The sequence below is a fragment of the Sapajus apella genome, unplaced genomic scaffold (genome assembly GCF_009761245.1).
Source record: "Sapajus apella isolate SASKATOON/1434 unplaced genomic scaffold, GSC_monkey_1.0 scaffold73, whole genome shotgun sequence".
In the NCBI taxonomy this organism is placed as follows: Eukaryota; Metazoa; Chordata; class Mammalia; order Primates; family Cebidae; genus Sapajus; species Sapajus apella.
This window is the reverse complement of record NW_022437013.1, coordinates 9855197-9870842: the sequence shown is the minus strand read 5'-3', so window position 1 is coordinate 9870842 and position 15646 is coordinate 9855197. Positions and strand designations below refer to the sequence as shown.

Below are 15646 nucleotides of genomic sequence, written 5' to 3'. Positions count from 1 at the left end.
TGTTTTACACTCCTATCAGCAATGTATAGAATTCCAATTGCTTCACATCCTCAACCAACACTTGGTATTATCACTATTTTTAGCCATTCTAATGAATGTATAATGACATCTCATTGTGGTTGCATTTCCTTGATGACTAATGTTAAGCCATCTTTTCATGTGCTTATTGGCCATTCATCTTATCTTCTGAGTTCTCTCTTTAGTCCATTTTTTAGTTGTGCTGTCTTATTTAATTAGAGGTTTTTTTTTTTTTTTTTTTTTTTTTTTTTTTGAGTTGCAGTCTTGCTCTGTCATGCAGGCTGGAATGCAGTGGTGCCATCTCGGCTTACTGCAACCTCCACCTCCCAGGTGATTCTTGTGCCTCAGCCTCCCAAGTAGCTGGGATTACAGACACACACCACCACACCTGGCTAATTTTTTTTTTTTTCATATTTTTAGTAGAGACGGAGTTTCACCATATTGGCCATGCTGGTCTCAAACTCTTGACGTCAAGTGATCCACCTGCCTTGGCCTTCCAAAGTGGTGGGATTTCAGGTGTGAGCCACCGTGCCTGGCCAAGAGTTCTTTATATATTCTGTAAACAAGTACTTGTCAGATATACATATTGCTAATATTTTCCTTCAGTCTGCGGCTTTCTTCTTGATTTTAACTGAGCCTTTCAAAGAGTAAGTTTTAAATTCTGATAATATGTAATTTATCAACTGTTTGCTTTATGGTTCATTACTTTAATGTCCCCATCAAAGAAATATTTGTCTAATCTAAGGTAGCAAACATTTTCTATCTGGTTGGCGTTTAATTTTAAACAATATAACAATAGTTCATCAAAGATCCTGAGATTTTTTTGTAGCTATTTTTTTTTTCCCTTTGCTGCTGCTTTTTTTTTTTTTTTTTTTTTAACAGAAATAGGGTCTTGCTCTATTGCCCAGGCTGGAGTGCAGTGGCACAATCATAGCTCACTGCAGCCTCAAACTCCTGGGCTCCAGCGATCCTCCTGTTCACCTCACAATTTCTTTTTCTGATTAAAAATAAAAAAAAAAAAAGCTCACTATAGAAATTCAAATATTAAAAAAAAAAATAATTAGGGTGAATATTTATCATCCAAGTTCATCCACAAGTCATCCAAGGAGACTTCTGCAATGACTTGACAAGCTCTACCTTTCCCATCCTTGGTACCTTCAATGATACCTGGGAGATCCATAAGCTGGATCTTGGCATCTTTGTATCTAATGATACCAAGCATAGTGGTCAGAGTAGTGAATTCATAGGCTGCCACCTCAGAATATACCCCTGCCAGATTACTAAGCAATGTTGACTTTCCCACAGATGGAAAACCAACAAATCCAATTTGAGTGTCACATGTCTTGGCCACATCAAATCCTTCTCCTGGACCTCCACCACCACCACCCTTTAGAGTAATGGGTTCTTGATGAAGCTTAGCAGGATGAGCCTTAAACAGCCCTAGGTGGTGTGCTGTGAGCTTGTTCTTTTGAGTCCAAGTCATCTTGGCTTCTATCTCCGCGATCTTCGCTAAAGTGCTGCTCATCATGCAAGTCCCCTGTGGCCTCCACACTGACTGTCTCTCTTCACACACCCACGAGCAAACTGTCCATACATTATTTTATCTAATACTTACAGTGATCTGAACAGGTCAGGCATAAAAATGTAAACTATTTTTACTCATAGTTGTATAATGAAAGGAACTCCTTCCTCCTATCTCCAATGGAGCCACCATAAAAAGCTTCTTATCCTCATGTTTCAGGTGAAGAAATTGAGACTCAGAGAGGTTAAACAATTTTATCCCAGGTCACAGAACTAGTTGAGCCTAGTGAGTCTTAGTTTAAAGATGTTGCTTTGTTAAGAAACCACTATATCAGATTGGTCCTCTACTATAGTCCACCCTATTTTCTACCCAGGAACAAATACATTTGGGATAGTGAGCTTCTTTCAAAGCACTGGATATTTCACCTACTTCTATTATTGAGATCTCTGGTCAACAACTTCTTCTGTGGAAGTATAACATAATAGCTAAAAATATTTTAGCAAGTAGGTCTCTTTCACCTGGGTGGATGAACACCATGGAACATATATGATCAAAGTCAGTAACGTCAAGAACTGTTCAGAACACTTTGGATATCAAGCAGAGGTGATTATCTTTCTTCTGTGTTAAACACTTTTTAATAACTGTGACCATTTAGCTTCCCTCTATCCCCTGCCCTAGCCCGTCCTTCTTGTTTCTCAAATGTAGCCAATATTTTTAATTGTTTGCCAATATGCTGCTGCACAAAACTTGGCTAATCTTTTTCCTAGTGGCTATCCACAAATACCTGCAAATTACCTGGGTCATACTTATACAAGGAAAGCGATATTTGACAAGCCATATACCTGCATCTGAAGAAAGGGGGATATATACCACATGGGACTGATACAAAAGTGGAGAAAAAAATAACATGTTTCTTGAACAGATACCTTTTGATGCCCACTCATTTAATCAACTAACGTTTATTAAGCATCTACTATCTATTGATTTAGATCCTGGGGATGGTGTAATGAACAAGAGCAATAAGTTCCTTGCCCTTATTAGTGTATACTTTAACAAATAAATATTAGATGATCAGAGAAGAGCAAGTACAAATGCCTATTATTTGAATAGGCTTAGTGTGTTCAATGAACAAAGAAAATATCAGTGTGGCTGCACCCTAATGAGTAAAGGGGAGCATGTTATGATGAGCTAGGTCACATATGGCCTTGTATGAAGCAAGGAGACTTGGAAATATTTAGCATTGAAGTGTTAAAAAGTGGTGAAAAAGAGCTAAGTTGATTGAGCTAAATTGATTTACCTTTCTTCCCTGAGATGTATTATTATTACTACCATTGTGGCTTTAGCTTCTTGGCATTTAAAGAGACTGTCCAATGTCTGACAAAAATATAAATGTTTCTTTTATTTGATCCCCAATGGGCATATTTTATGTCCTTTGTGTTCCAGGAACCCATATAGAAGAAGAAAGAAAAGCAAATCCTATAGTCTACGTAGTATGAATGGGTTACATCTAAACATCAGAATTGTAGTGTTTTGATAGTTTCCTTCTCAAATGACACAGGCCTGGGCATAGTCAGGGCTGCTTGCCAGAAATTAACTTTACCAGAAGCCTAAGGAGGAGTCATTTTTATTAACTCACTTTGTAATCCCAAGAGGAACAGCCATCTGCATTCCTGTGTTTTGCATGATGTCTTGGATGTAAAATTTCAGTAAGTGAGTACTAAGCAGTGTGAATAGTGATGATCATTTGGTACTGTTTTAAAATTATTGGTTGTCATGCTAATCCCATCTGTTAGGATTGTTATTACTTGCTATAAAGCACTTGGTTTGAATTGCTGCCCTTGGCACTTTTATTTTTGACAGCACGTATCCTTTGATGTTTAAAACAGATATGGTCCTAAAAGTCTTCCATAAAGTAAAATTAAATACTCCCAACAAGAGTTATAGCTGATCTTCTTCCTAGTGTTATCAGGATGGCTCTGATTTCTTCCTAACATCTTTCCTTTTTGTTTTGTGTTTGACATCTTCTGGAATCCAGGTAAGTTATGGTATGGAAAGGTCCTGGATTATACATAGAAAAATAAAGGCAGAATTTTTATTTAATTATATTTTTTGATTGCAGTTAATTAGATTTATTAAGCATATTTATTAAACTCACATTATTGAGAAAGTGCTAACCAAGGTACAAGAAGACAGAATTTTTGTTCAATAAATACCCTTATGTAATGTGTTAGCCATTTAATGCTCAATTTCTAAAGTGGCCTTATGATTACATTCAGTGTTGAAATTTCTTTATAATGCTAGTGCTTGTTGATACAATTAATCCCAATTGACCAAAATCTAGTAGGATTTCCTCTTTATAAAAGCCCCAAATTCAACACCTGGCACATCTCAGTGAACACCTTAAAAAGCTGAGTAGTTAACAGGTCAATTAACCTGCAAGTTAAGAGATAGCCTCTGTATGTTTATCTGGGTTTTAGCATGTATTCTGTATCAGGAAATGTTGGTTTAGAAACCAATATTAAAATTCAACAACCTCTAGAGTAACTGTTAAAGGACTGGCAACAGGGTCAGAGCAAAAAATGGCTACAGTTCCAGTTATAGAGAGACTTTCTCATAGGTTTTTATTATCAGATTTTCAACATAACAATATTTATTGCTGGGAAAGAAGTCAGACTATCTTACAGTTTGGAAGATGAGTATAGCTTCTCTATGTAGCTCTGTAGCTACTTCATGGCCACAAATATCCATATTAGCAGTTAATTTCATATCTTCTTGTCAGTTGCAGCAGAAAACTGCTCTGTGTTGCTTTGATGTTGTTTCTGATTTCTAAGCCAGGTCCTAAATGGAAAAGTCAAAAAAGTTTGTACTCTTGAAATACATAGAGTACAAAGTTGTAAACACCCAATAAAGCCATTTTGTTATTTCTTTGTTCCTACAGAAACTCAACATATTGCATGAAGGTGTCAATGTCCTTGACTGTTGCAGAGAATGAATCAGGCCTGTGCTACAACAGCAGGATCCGATATTTAGAAAAATCCGAAGTCACTAAAAGAAAGGAGATTTCCTGTCCAGACATGGATGACTTTAAAAAGTCAGACCAGGAGCCTGATGTTGTGTGGTATAAGGTAACTCAGCATGGTGTCAAATGTATATTTTACCTCAGTCAGTAGCAGTCTTGGGGACGGGGAAAAGGAGATATTTTATTACTAGTTTTTGGTATTAGATATTTCACTGAGAAGCATCATCAGATCCACAATGTAATAATTCAGAGCTGTGAATCCTATGTACCACTGGTTTTTTAATGCATGTGTTAGAAGCAATACCCCTCTTCTCCAACTGCTAAAAGTAGAATCTCCCTGCAGCCTAACAACATATAAGAACAAATGGGAAGAACGGTAAATATTTTAATACACTTGAAAGAAATTATTTGCGGTGGGGGGCATAGAATTGTTATTTTTACTAGTGGGAACAAAGGCTTGCCATCACAAGTAATAGTACTTATAAAGAAAACCACCATGGCATGTGTATACCTATGTAATAATCCTGTACCATCTGTACATGTACCCCAGAATTTATAATTTTTAAAAAGTGGAAAAAAAAAAAGCTAACCACTATCATAATGGTCTACTCTGTGAAAGCCACAACAGTGAATGCAGAGGAGAGAAACAGGTCGAGTACAGGATGTGAAACACTGCTAAGATAGAGTTTAACTGGAAATAAACCACACTTAAAGGTTGAAAAGAAGAGAACTGAAGCAAGACACAGTGGCTCATGCCTGTAATCCCAGCACTTTGGGAGGCAGAGGTGGGCAGATCACCTGAGGTCAGGAGTTCAAGACCAGCCTGGTCAACATGATGAAACCCCATCTCTACTAAAATACAAAAATTAGCTGGGCATGGTGGTGCACAGCTGTAATCCCAGCTACTCGTGAGGCTGAGACAGGAGAATCGCTTGAACCCAGAAGGCAGAGGTTGCTTTGAGCCAAGATTGCGTCATTGCATTCCAGCCTGGGCGACAGAGTGAGACTCCATCTCAAAAAAAAAAAAAATAAGATAATTGAATGAAAGGATTATTTACAGAGGTTTGGGAAGGGTTGAAGAAACCAGTAAGGGAAGAAGCTGTTGATTATCACCCCTAGACCTGAAGTGGCGAGGGGAAGGAGCAGTGTCACTGAAGCCTGGCAGGAATGGAGGAGGCTCCCAAGAGATATAGCATTAAAGGAACATATGAGGATGGCAGATAGGAAGGGAGTGGGTAGGATAAATACCCTAACTCTTGATAACCCCTGCTCTCTGTTTTTTTGCTAGTTGCCTCCCTCTACTGCCACCCTCATTCAAACTGAAACAGAAGCCAGGGGGCAGAGCCAGGAGATAGAATCAATAGCGTTCGGCTTCCCTGAGCATAGAGTAGAGCAGACAAGGGCAGAGAATTGGATTTAGGGGAAGAAGCAGAGAATAACCACACAAGCTTCCAGCTATGATATTCTGGCAGCTAACCTGGGAACCCATGGTCTTACAACAGAACTAAGCCAACTCTGTTCTGTCAGCTATGAACCACAGCAATTGATATACCGTACAGTTTTATAATGTGATGGTAGGTGACCAAGGAGGTTTTTTGCACAGGTACTGTGTGTTCTGTTGGAACCAAACACACATAAAAGGTGGAGCAGGTTGTTTCTATAGGATCTGAAAGACCCTCAGTTCCTAGGGAAGCCTAATCCCTAACTCCCACTGCTGTCATATGCTTTTACAGTTGGAAGCCTCTCCATTTTCATGCCTAGGGAGACTTACCAATATACACCAGGAATATGCTTTGTACTAGAACATCCAGGTCTCAGTGTGAATTATCTTAATCAAGACAATATTGTGATAGATAAAAAGCAACATAATGTTTATTATGCATAAACATAGACTACAGATAATTTGGTGGGTTCACGCCATCATCAACCTCGTTTGTATTTATTAAGCACTTATTGTGAGCCACTCACTGTAGCTAAGCTTGATTTCCATATTATCTTGTTTAAATCTCAGTGAAACTCTGTGTGGTAGGAGATATTTTCCTAATTTAATGGAGAACAGAACCACTGAGGCTGAGAGAGATGTGATTCGTCCAAAGTTACACAGTGAACAAAGCCTGATTTTCTATTTAAGGCAGTATGACTCCAGAGTTCATTTTCTGAATCACTACCCTCTCCCGCAATGGACCTGGGACTAAACCCATCCTTGATTATATCATGGAACTTTTGTAAGATGTCATGCTGGTGCAGAGGAGCCTGGTAAAAGAAAGAATAAGAAAGTTTTATTTTAATTTTTTGGTTGAGGATGGGAAGGTGACCTGCCCAAAGAGTTAGCAGCTGGGAGTGAAATCCAGATATTCAACTTTCCCTTATAAGAGTCATTCTACTATCTCATCTTACTTTCTGCTATCTTCTTTCCTCTCCTTTTCTCATATCTCTAGACATCACTATCATCCTTACATACTCAAGCAATTTACTGCTTGGCAGATGCCATCCCTCACTCTTCCTTAGAAATGGACCAACAATGGTGAAGCAAAAGTTCTTTCTAGCTCTACCTGGACAATGTTGAAGATTTCTATAATATTTTACAATTGATAAATGATCATCATAGTGTTAGCTAACATTTCTTAAGTACTTATTATATGACAACCTGTGTTTTAAGTGCATGAGATAGATTAAATCAATTCTTAGAACTGCCATATAAGGTAGTATTATCCCTATTTTATGGAATAAGTGATTAGAGACTCAGACAAGCTAAGTGGGTTAGCAAACGTCAATAGTAGTTTGTGACTTGCAGTTTGGCTACTTGCCCCACTCTTAGCCCCTTCAGTATGCTAATGGATTAGGATAAAAAACTAGAATCAAAAATTAAAGACTACTTGAAGCTCAGGAATGTATTGCTAACTCTTGCTTCTCATACAAGGTTTCAAGTAAATACCTGAAGAAAATGTACCAACATATTAGGAAAATATTTCCTTTTCAATCATATTTGGATAGTCTGCCTTGCCTACACTATAACCTGTGTATTTTCTACCAGACTGAGCAATATAAAGAAGATTTTGCTCTGGCTATAGCAATATAAAGAAGAAGATACATTTTTCCAGCATTTATTCTGGTGCTTATTCAAAGTTAGAAATGTCCAATGTGTTAAAACAAAAACTACAGCCAAATTAAAGTTAAAAGATTAATTGAGCAAAGAACGATTCATGAATTGGGCAGCCTCCTGAGCCAGAGTAGGCTCAGAGACTCCAGTGCAGCCATGTGGTAGAAGAAGATTTATGGAAAGGAAAAAGGAAAGTGATGTACAGAAAATGGAAGTGAGCAACACAAACAGCTGGATTGGTTATAGCTCTGTGCCTTTTTGAACCTGGTTCAAACAGTTGGCCATGTTTGATTGGTCAAAACTCAGTAATTGGCACAAGAGTAGGCTATGGTCTATTTATACATCCACTTGTTATAGTTGACAGTGTACAGAGAAAAACCTTTAGGCCAAAATTAAAATATGTTAGGAAGCAGCTTTACGCTAGACATGATTTAACAATTTCCCCATTTTAGTCATCCTCTCATTTTGAGAGATTGACCAAAACTTTAGTCATTGATGTCACTATCACCATCATAAATGTACTTATTTGGTATTGAAACCCACTGGAAAATAGCAGAACAGTGAGTTGTGTAATGTGTGAACAAAGACTTCAAGTTATTATTATTATTATTTTTGTAAGGGTTAGAGTAGAGGATACCTTCTTATTCGGGAATGTCCTGTTTACAGGAGGAAAAAACAAAACCTGTTCTAGGATCTATGTGTTTCCTTAAAGTGTTAGTTTGATTATGTCACATTTAGCACAAGTGAGACCCTTTTTGTTTGGTCTGGTCTGTTTGGGCCTAGTGCATGAGCTCAGTCCAAGACAATGGCCTTCCATAATTTTGTTTAAAAATTTCCACCTTTTGGTCAGGTTCTCACTTAGGTGAGAATGTGCCACTGTCAGTTACCATCATTTTGGGGTTCCAGGTCTCAGCAATTCATTCACAGGTTATGATGCCTTCACGGTCACACATTTCCTTCAGCTATTGGCATTCCAATTGAAGAGAGGCCATTTGCTATTCCTAGATGGCTGCATGCAAACATTTAAAACTTTTGAGAGATACGTATGATTATCAGGAGGATAATACCAAGAGTTTGGAGTATGCTTAATACCTAGGGTTCCCATGAACCAAACCAATTAAATAGATCAAAAAGAATGAGCTAGATAAAGTCTACTTGCTTTAACTAAGCAGTCTCTTCATTAATCTCCTACTCTGACTCTCTATAATACCTGATGTGATGTATTTCTTCACAGACCACAAGTGCCAGCATTTGCACAGATACTTCTCTGTTTAGCCAGTAAGTAATCTAGAGCAATTCTATTATTTAGAATAATTTTCAAAAGAGAATTTAAAGTCTGTTGTGTAACCATAGCCTTTACAGTAGAATCTGCTATAGAGCCTATCATAAGGGATACATTTTAATCATTGCCTCTTTTACTCCACACCATGGGAAAAAAGGACTTAACAAATGCCCTTCTGTAAGGCTGAAGGCCTCCTGGCAATGTTCTCTTTAGCCCATGATGTAGGTTAAGAGGAATGAATTAACATTCTGTTTCTGACTGATTATGAGGCAACGTATGTACCATTAAAATTATTCACCGACATTGGGCCTTCATTTTTCGTCTATCAAGGCATAGGGTTATCCATGTATAAGACTGGCTGCAAAATCCTTCTTAAATAAAAGTATACCCTATAAGTATACACGACAGACCTCCTTTTGACCTCTATTGTTCATAGAGACATAAATGAGGAAAAATTAAAACTAAGAGTCTCATGATAATAGAAAAGTCTTGATCCATGATCTTGGGAAAAAGCTGCTTACATCAAGGATACCATCTTTTTCTGGGAGAAACTTCCCTGGTTAGCTTTATCTTAAGGGTTCTAATGGGTATACAGTTCCATTAGTGTGGAGCAACCCTTTCTCAGTTGTGAGATTATAAACCCAAGGTTCAAGGTCCCAAAGCTTTGCTGCATTGTGGATGGCAAGGGAAGTCCTTCTCCGATATTTTCAGAAGAGCCAGTCTTTGGGTTTCAGATTGTGAAGGGGTTAATAGTCCTCAGTCAGTGAACCATAAAAATCTTTTATTCCTGGTAAAAATACATTGTGACATAATAGTCTACTGTTATAACATCACCCCTCTTGTAAGGAAAAGCTTTTATACAACTAGAAAATATGCGTTGAAAATGACAATTGAATGAAATCCCTCTAGAAATGTTTAGATGGCCCATCAGGTAGCTGAATGTACCTGAAGATTTGAGTGTCTTCCCAGGAATATGGGTTTGACAAATTAAACATTGGACGTAAACTGTTTTAGCAATTTACAAGTTACCACACTAATATATACTTAATTTGGATTATTTTATCTTTTTCATGAGTCATGGAATGCAGAACTTTTAATAGCAAATGCTTATGGACTCAGGAAGGACAATGTAGTCATTCTGTTTCTCCGTAAGTCCATGCTTAACATTGCTCTTATGTCCTCTTGAATACCAGTTGTTTCTCCAATTTATGTGCATAGCACTGATAACTGATGTGTTATCATAGGCCATTTGACTTAGACCATGGAGTTCATTCAAACTGTATATCGAAACAATTTCAGTGTTGGCTGATTTAGCATGATAATCTGGCAAAGTATCTTCTAGGTATTCAATTAATTTTTGTTCTACTTGGGTTAGTAGCTATATAAACCAGTCTTTTCATTTAAGTTACAGGAATTCTTACCTAGTCCAAATAATATAATTCTAAAGTTATGAGAAACCTGTATTCAAGAGTGCTTTTCAGGGTCCTTTCCTACCTTCTAAACGACACCATATTTCTAGCATTTTACATGCTTGTGAATTTTTCAGAAACTGCATCAGAATTAAGCAATTAACTAGAAATGACTTCAAATAGTCATAAAGACACAGTTGACAAGGAAATTTGTTTATTTCTTTGGTCTACAATAACTTAACATAATCATAATTGATATCATATATTCAGAAATTAGAGTTTTAGAAATCCCATACAATTTTGGAGCATATATTACTGACATTCATTAAAATATAACCTAAAGAAGATTAAACATTATTTCTGGCCGGGCATGGTGACTCACACCTGTCATCTCAACACTTTGGGAGGCTGAGGCAGGCGGACCTTTTGAGGTCAGGAGTTTGAGACCAGAGGTTGAGGCATGAGAATTGCTTGAACATGGGGGTGGCAGAGGCAAGAAGGTCACAGTGAGTTAGCTGAGATTGCACCACTGCACTGCACTCCTGCCTGGGTGACAGAGTGAGACTCTGTCTCAAAAAAACAAACCAAAAACATTATTTCTTATTTTGATGGTGCTTCCCTTAACATGTCATGTAACTTGACATGACAAATAATCCTGTTTACCTCTCTTTTGGATGCTTCAGGGGCCCTCTGTAGCATTCCAAAGTTAGCAGTCAAAAAAGACTTAAATTTGAAACTGAAATTAGACTTTGGAAAGTCTATCAAATATGTTAAATGTTTAAAACACTTGATATTATAAAATTGATTTCCAGGTCACCATAAGTCATTCATTTAGCCAAAACGACTCAAAAATTTTAAAGATGCAAAAACCTTTACTCATTGATAGAGGGAAGACTTAGCTTTCCAAACAATCTATCTCTTGTCTTTCCCTTTTTTTCCTGTAGTTTATTCAAAAGGCAAACAAAAATATTTCATTATCCTTTAATATTACATGAAAATCTCATTCAAGAAAGAAAGCCAAATTCATCATTGCTTTAGTATACTATTAATGTCCACCCCAATTTTTTAATAAAAATTGTAGACAAATCTATCTAATCTTAATCAGATTTGCCATAAGGTGAGATTCACATAAACCTTTTATAACCCTATACAAATTTTTGTTAAATAGCAGATCAGTTTTACCATAAGGTGAGAATAACCTTTTATAACACTTTACGAATTTTTATTAAATAGTAGATCAGTGCTCAAAGTTTCTTTGATAAATATACTTTTTTTTACAAAAGAGTTTTTAGATAGTCAATTAAATTCCAGAAAGATGCATTTTATTGTGTGCTTTTATTTCAGTGTACAATTTATGAAAAAACTGAATAATATCCCTTTAAATTTAGCCAATATGTTCACATGTAGAATTTCTTTTGTAAAAGAAATTGTAAGTTTAATTTTTCACAACCTTCTATAATTTGCTCAAACTTTCAGCTTTATCTTATTTAACTTAAATCAATCATTTAACCCTTTAATCTAGGCAAAAAAAAATCACATTCCAATGCCTTCTTATAATCTTTTACCAAAAGCACATTTCACTTTCCTCACACATAGTCCATGTAAAACTGTTTCTTCAGTAGTATCAATCTCAACTGTTAGAAATTTTTATTTTTGCTGAAAAATCTGGTAGGTGAGTTTAATTATGTACTAGGTGTGGGGCTTAGGACACCAGACAGAAGTGCAGATAAAGTCCAACTCTTTCTAGCATACATAGTGGGCATGGCTAACTATACATGTCCCCAGGCCTTATCTAGAATCTAATGGCTCTAAAGCAGGTAAGTCTAACAATTTTCAAAAGTCAAAGGAGCAATTTATGACCTTAAAACATTTAGCAAAACTAATATCTGACCTGACTAATTTAGACCTACTGTCTTTATTTTACCAATAATTTTATAAAACTGTCTTTATTTCTCAAATATTGCTAAAGTCATGTGAGCTAAAAGACATTACAGTTTTTATTTTTCTGACAAAATATTTGATTTAAGCACTTATTCTTTTTAAACCAATTAATAAGAGCTTTTTTTTTTTATAAACATCACACACACAACACACATAATTATAGAGACAGAAGAAAATCCACTACATGTAACAATTTTGTCAATTTCAAAGTAGTTTTTTTTTTCCCTCCCATTCAGTCTATCAGTCTTCCAATTACTGGTTTCATTGCCCGAAGCAATTGTTGACTAGGCAACAAATTTGTATTTCTAAAGGAACAACTCTTAGGTGGAACCACAAAAAATAAAAATTTATATCTCATAAGCAGAGAGCTAAGATTTTAGAGCTAAATATTATATTATCATTTGCTCAAACCAGCAGAAAAAAAAACAGTGCTCTCATGAAAGCTCCATCAAGACAAGATGGCCAGAAAAGCACCTCAACAAAGGTATGACTTATTGTATAAATTTAAAGGAATGGGCTTGGCACTGTGGCTCACGCCTGTAATCCTAGCACTTTGGGAGGACAAGGCAGGCAGATCACTTGAGGTCAGGAGTTCGAGACCAGCCTGGCCAACATGGGGAAATCCTATTTCTACTAAAAATACAAAAATTAGCTGAGTGTAGTGGTACATGCCTGTAATCTCAGCTACTCAGGAGGCTGAGGCAGGAGAATCACTTGAACCTGGGAGATGGAGGTTGCAGTGAGCCAAGATGTCACTGCACTCCAGCCTGGGTGACAGAGTGAGACTCTGTCTCAAAAAAAAAAAAAAAAAAAAAGAATGGTGATATGGTTTAGCTCTGTATCCCCACCAAATCCTATTGCAAATTGTAATCTTCACATGCCAAGGGAGGGACCTGGTGGAAGGTGACTGAATCATGGGGATGGTTTCCCTCATACTATATTCTCTTGATAGTGAGTTAGTTCTCACAAGATCTGATGGTTTTAAAGTGTGGCACTTCCTGCTCTCTCTCTCTTTCCTGTTGCCTCATGAAGAGATGCGTTGCTTCCCCTTCTGCTATAATTATAAGATTCCTGGGGCTTCCCCAGCCATTCAGAACTGTGAGTCAATTAAACCTCTTTTCTTTATAAATTACCCAGTCTCAGGTATTTATGGCAGTGTGAAAACAGACTAATACAAATACAAATGGTAAGTTTCTTTGATAGATATACATTATTTTTGCAAAAGAATTTTTAGATAATTAAATTCAAGAAAGATGTATTTTAGTTCAATAGGGTTTTCTTTTTACCATACCTACATTTTCTTAGCTAAAATAACTGAGTTCAGGGTAATGGGTAGAGCCCACTAAAGAATAGGGCCAACAAAGCATTGGATACCTGGACTCATCATGGATAGATCTGAAAAAAGAAGCAAGCCTATTTTACCTGAGGGCCTATCTGTTATAAACACCTTATCTAGTATAGCTTTCTTTCCACCTTTGGGGTGGGAAAATAAGCCAACAGGTTAGCAGACTTAATTTTTAAATATCAATTAGTTGCTTAAGCTTTTTATTTGCCTTTTATAAAGTCTTTAAATCAAAATATTGAAATCTTTTTAGAAACTTCTGCATGTTGATAGGCATCCCTAGATGAGACTAATTTGGGAGTACTCAATCAAATCCACTTTAGTGCAGCGCCATTAATTTGGAACATTCACTGTAATTTATCTTTAGTGAGATTTTGCCATTTCAATAAGACTGCTTCTTCCAGGGCCTAATAGTTGTGCACTATTAGCCAGAAGGAACTCAGTTCTTCAGAAATTAAGGATCCCATTTTTACCTCAAATATTTTCTTTGCTTTCAGCTCCCTTTGATCAACTTAGCCAGTGATTTTTTTCCCTACCTAAGCATACAAGAAAAATGAAACAAAGGGGTAGAACACGAAAATCTCTGTGAATTTCCAAAAGCCAAATTTTGCACCCCCTGCCATATTGCCATTTACTACTAGATTTTTCTGACCCAGTTAGATGTAAGAGGCCTCTGGATGCAAGCCAATTAATTACCAGATCCAATCTGAACCTGAACCCAGTCCAGTTTCTCTCATGACTTCCAAACCCAGTTTGGATCAGAAATTTGCTCAAGGAAACTCAGAGAGCTCAAAACAGAAACCATAAGGATTTGGAATCCAAGAGAGAACTTAACCACGATCCCCAGTTGCTCCGAGAGAGTAACGGACACAGTGAGTCTGGTGGGTACCTCACTTGGTCATTCAGCACTCCTGGGGGTCATTAGAATCTCTACTTTGGATCCCATTTCTAATGCCATCTGTTAAAAGAAAAACTTCAGCTGAATTAAATTTAAAAGAGTTTAATTGAGCAAAGAATGATTCCCAAATTAGGCAGCCTCTCGAGCCAGAGTAGGTTTAGAGACTCCAGTGCAGCCATGTGGTAGAAGATTTATGAACAGAAAAAGGAAAGTGATGTACAGAAACAGCTGGATTGGTTACAGCTCAGCATTTGTCTTATATGAACACGTTTCAAAGTTGGCCACTTTTGATTGGTCAAAACCAAGTGATTGGCACAAGAGTAGGCTATGCCCTGTTTATACTTCCACTTGTTATACTTGACAATGTACTGAAGAATCTCCTAATTTTGATAGGACATTGGCAACAAAAATGCAAATACACACGTTGGAATAAAACACTCATCTATGTGATTAGTTACCTCTGTTGGTAAAAGTCTGGTGTTAATAAGGTCAAGGCTATCACTTTGAAACTTTGAATTATCCTTTTGTCTTGTCACAACTGTCTCAATTTTAGATGTTTGCCATTGGTTATAAATGAAATTGGTTGGGAATGATGGATGGTTAAATACAAACTTATATGTACAATTGATTGTTCATTCCGTGCATATTTATTAGGTGCCTACTTGTGCAAGGCACTATGCTAGGAACAGGAAATAGTGAACTGACCAAAATAAACACATTTCTCTTTTCTCATGAAGGGAGTTAGATGAGTAAGCAGCTCCTTTTCAACACTCCAGGAAGAAACTACATCAATTGAAACCTCTAAAAGAACAGCTCCTACTTGCAATCAACAGTGTCTTTGTCTTGAGTAAAGGGCAACAGACATACTTGTTTTTAATCACAGACATTAATGTCTGCAAAGGAAAATTTGAAAACTAAGCTCAGTTAATATTGTCATGGTACATAATAGGAGCAATCTTTTGTTACCTAAACACCAAGGGTTTACTTTCAGTCCTACTCCTTGCTTCACGGAAAGCCAATCACTGAGACTATGAGTATTCCCAGGGAAGAAGGTTTTAATTGGGTGTTGCAGCTGAGGAAATGGTAAATCAATCTCAAATCCATCTCCCTGATGG

General features: G+C 36.9%; 1 protein-coding gene across 1 annotated transcript in view; it reads left to right on the top strand.

Annotated features, from left to right (window-relative positions):
• Nucleotides 1-15646, top strand: part of IL1RAPL2 (interleukin 1 receptor accessory protein like 2) — a 1136852-nt gene that overhangs the window by 609076 nt on the left and 512130 nt on the right. The window contains exon 4 of the mRNA XM_032250933.1: nt 4479-4665. Within this exon, the coding sequence (XP_032106824.1) occupies nt 4479-4665 (187 nt within the window). The remainder of the gene's footprint in view (nt 1-4478; nt 4666-15646) is intronic.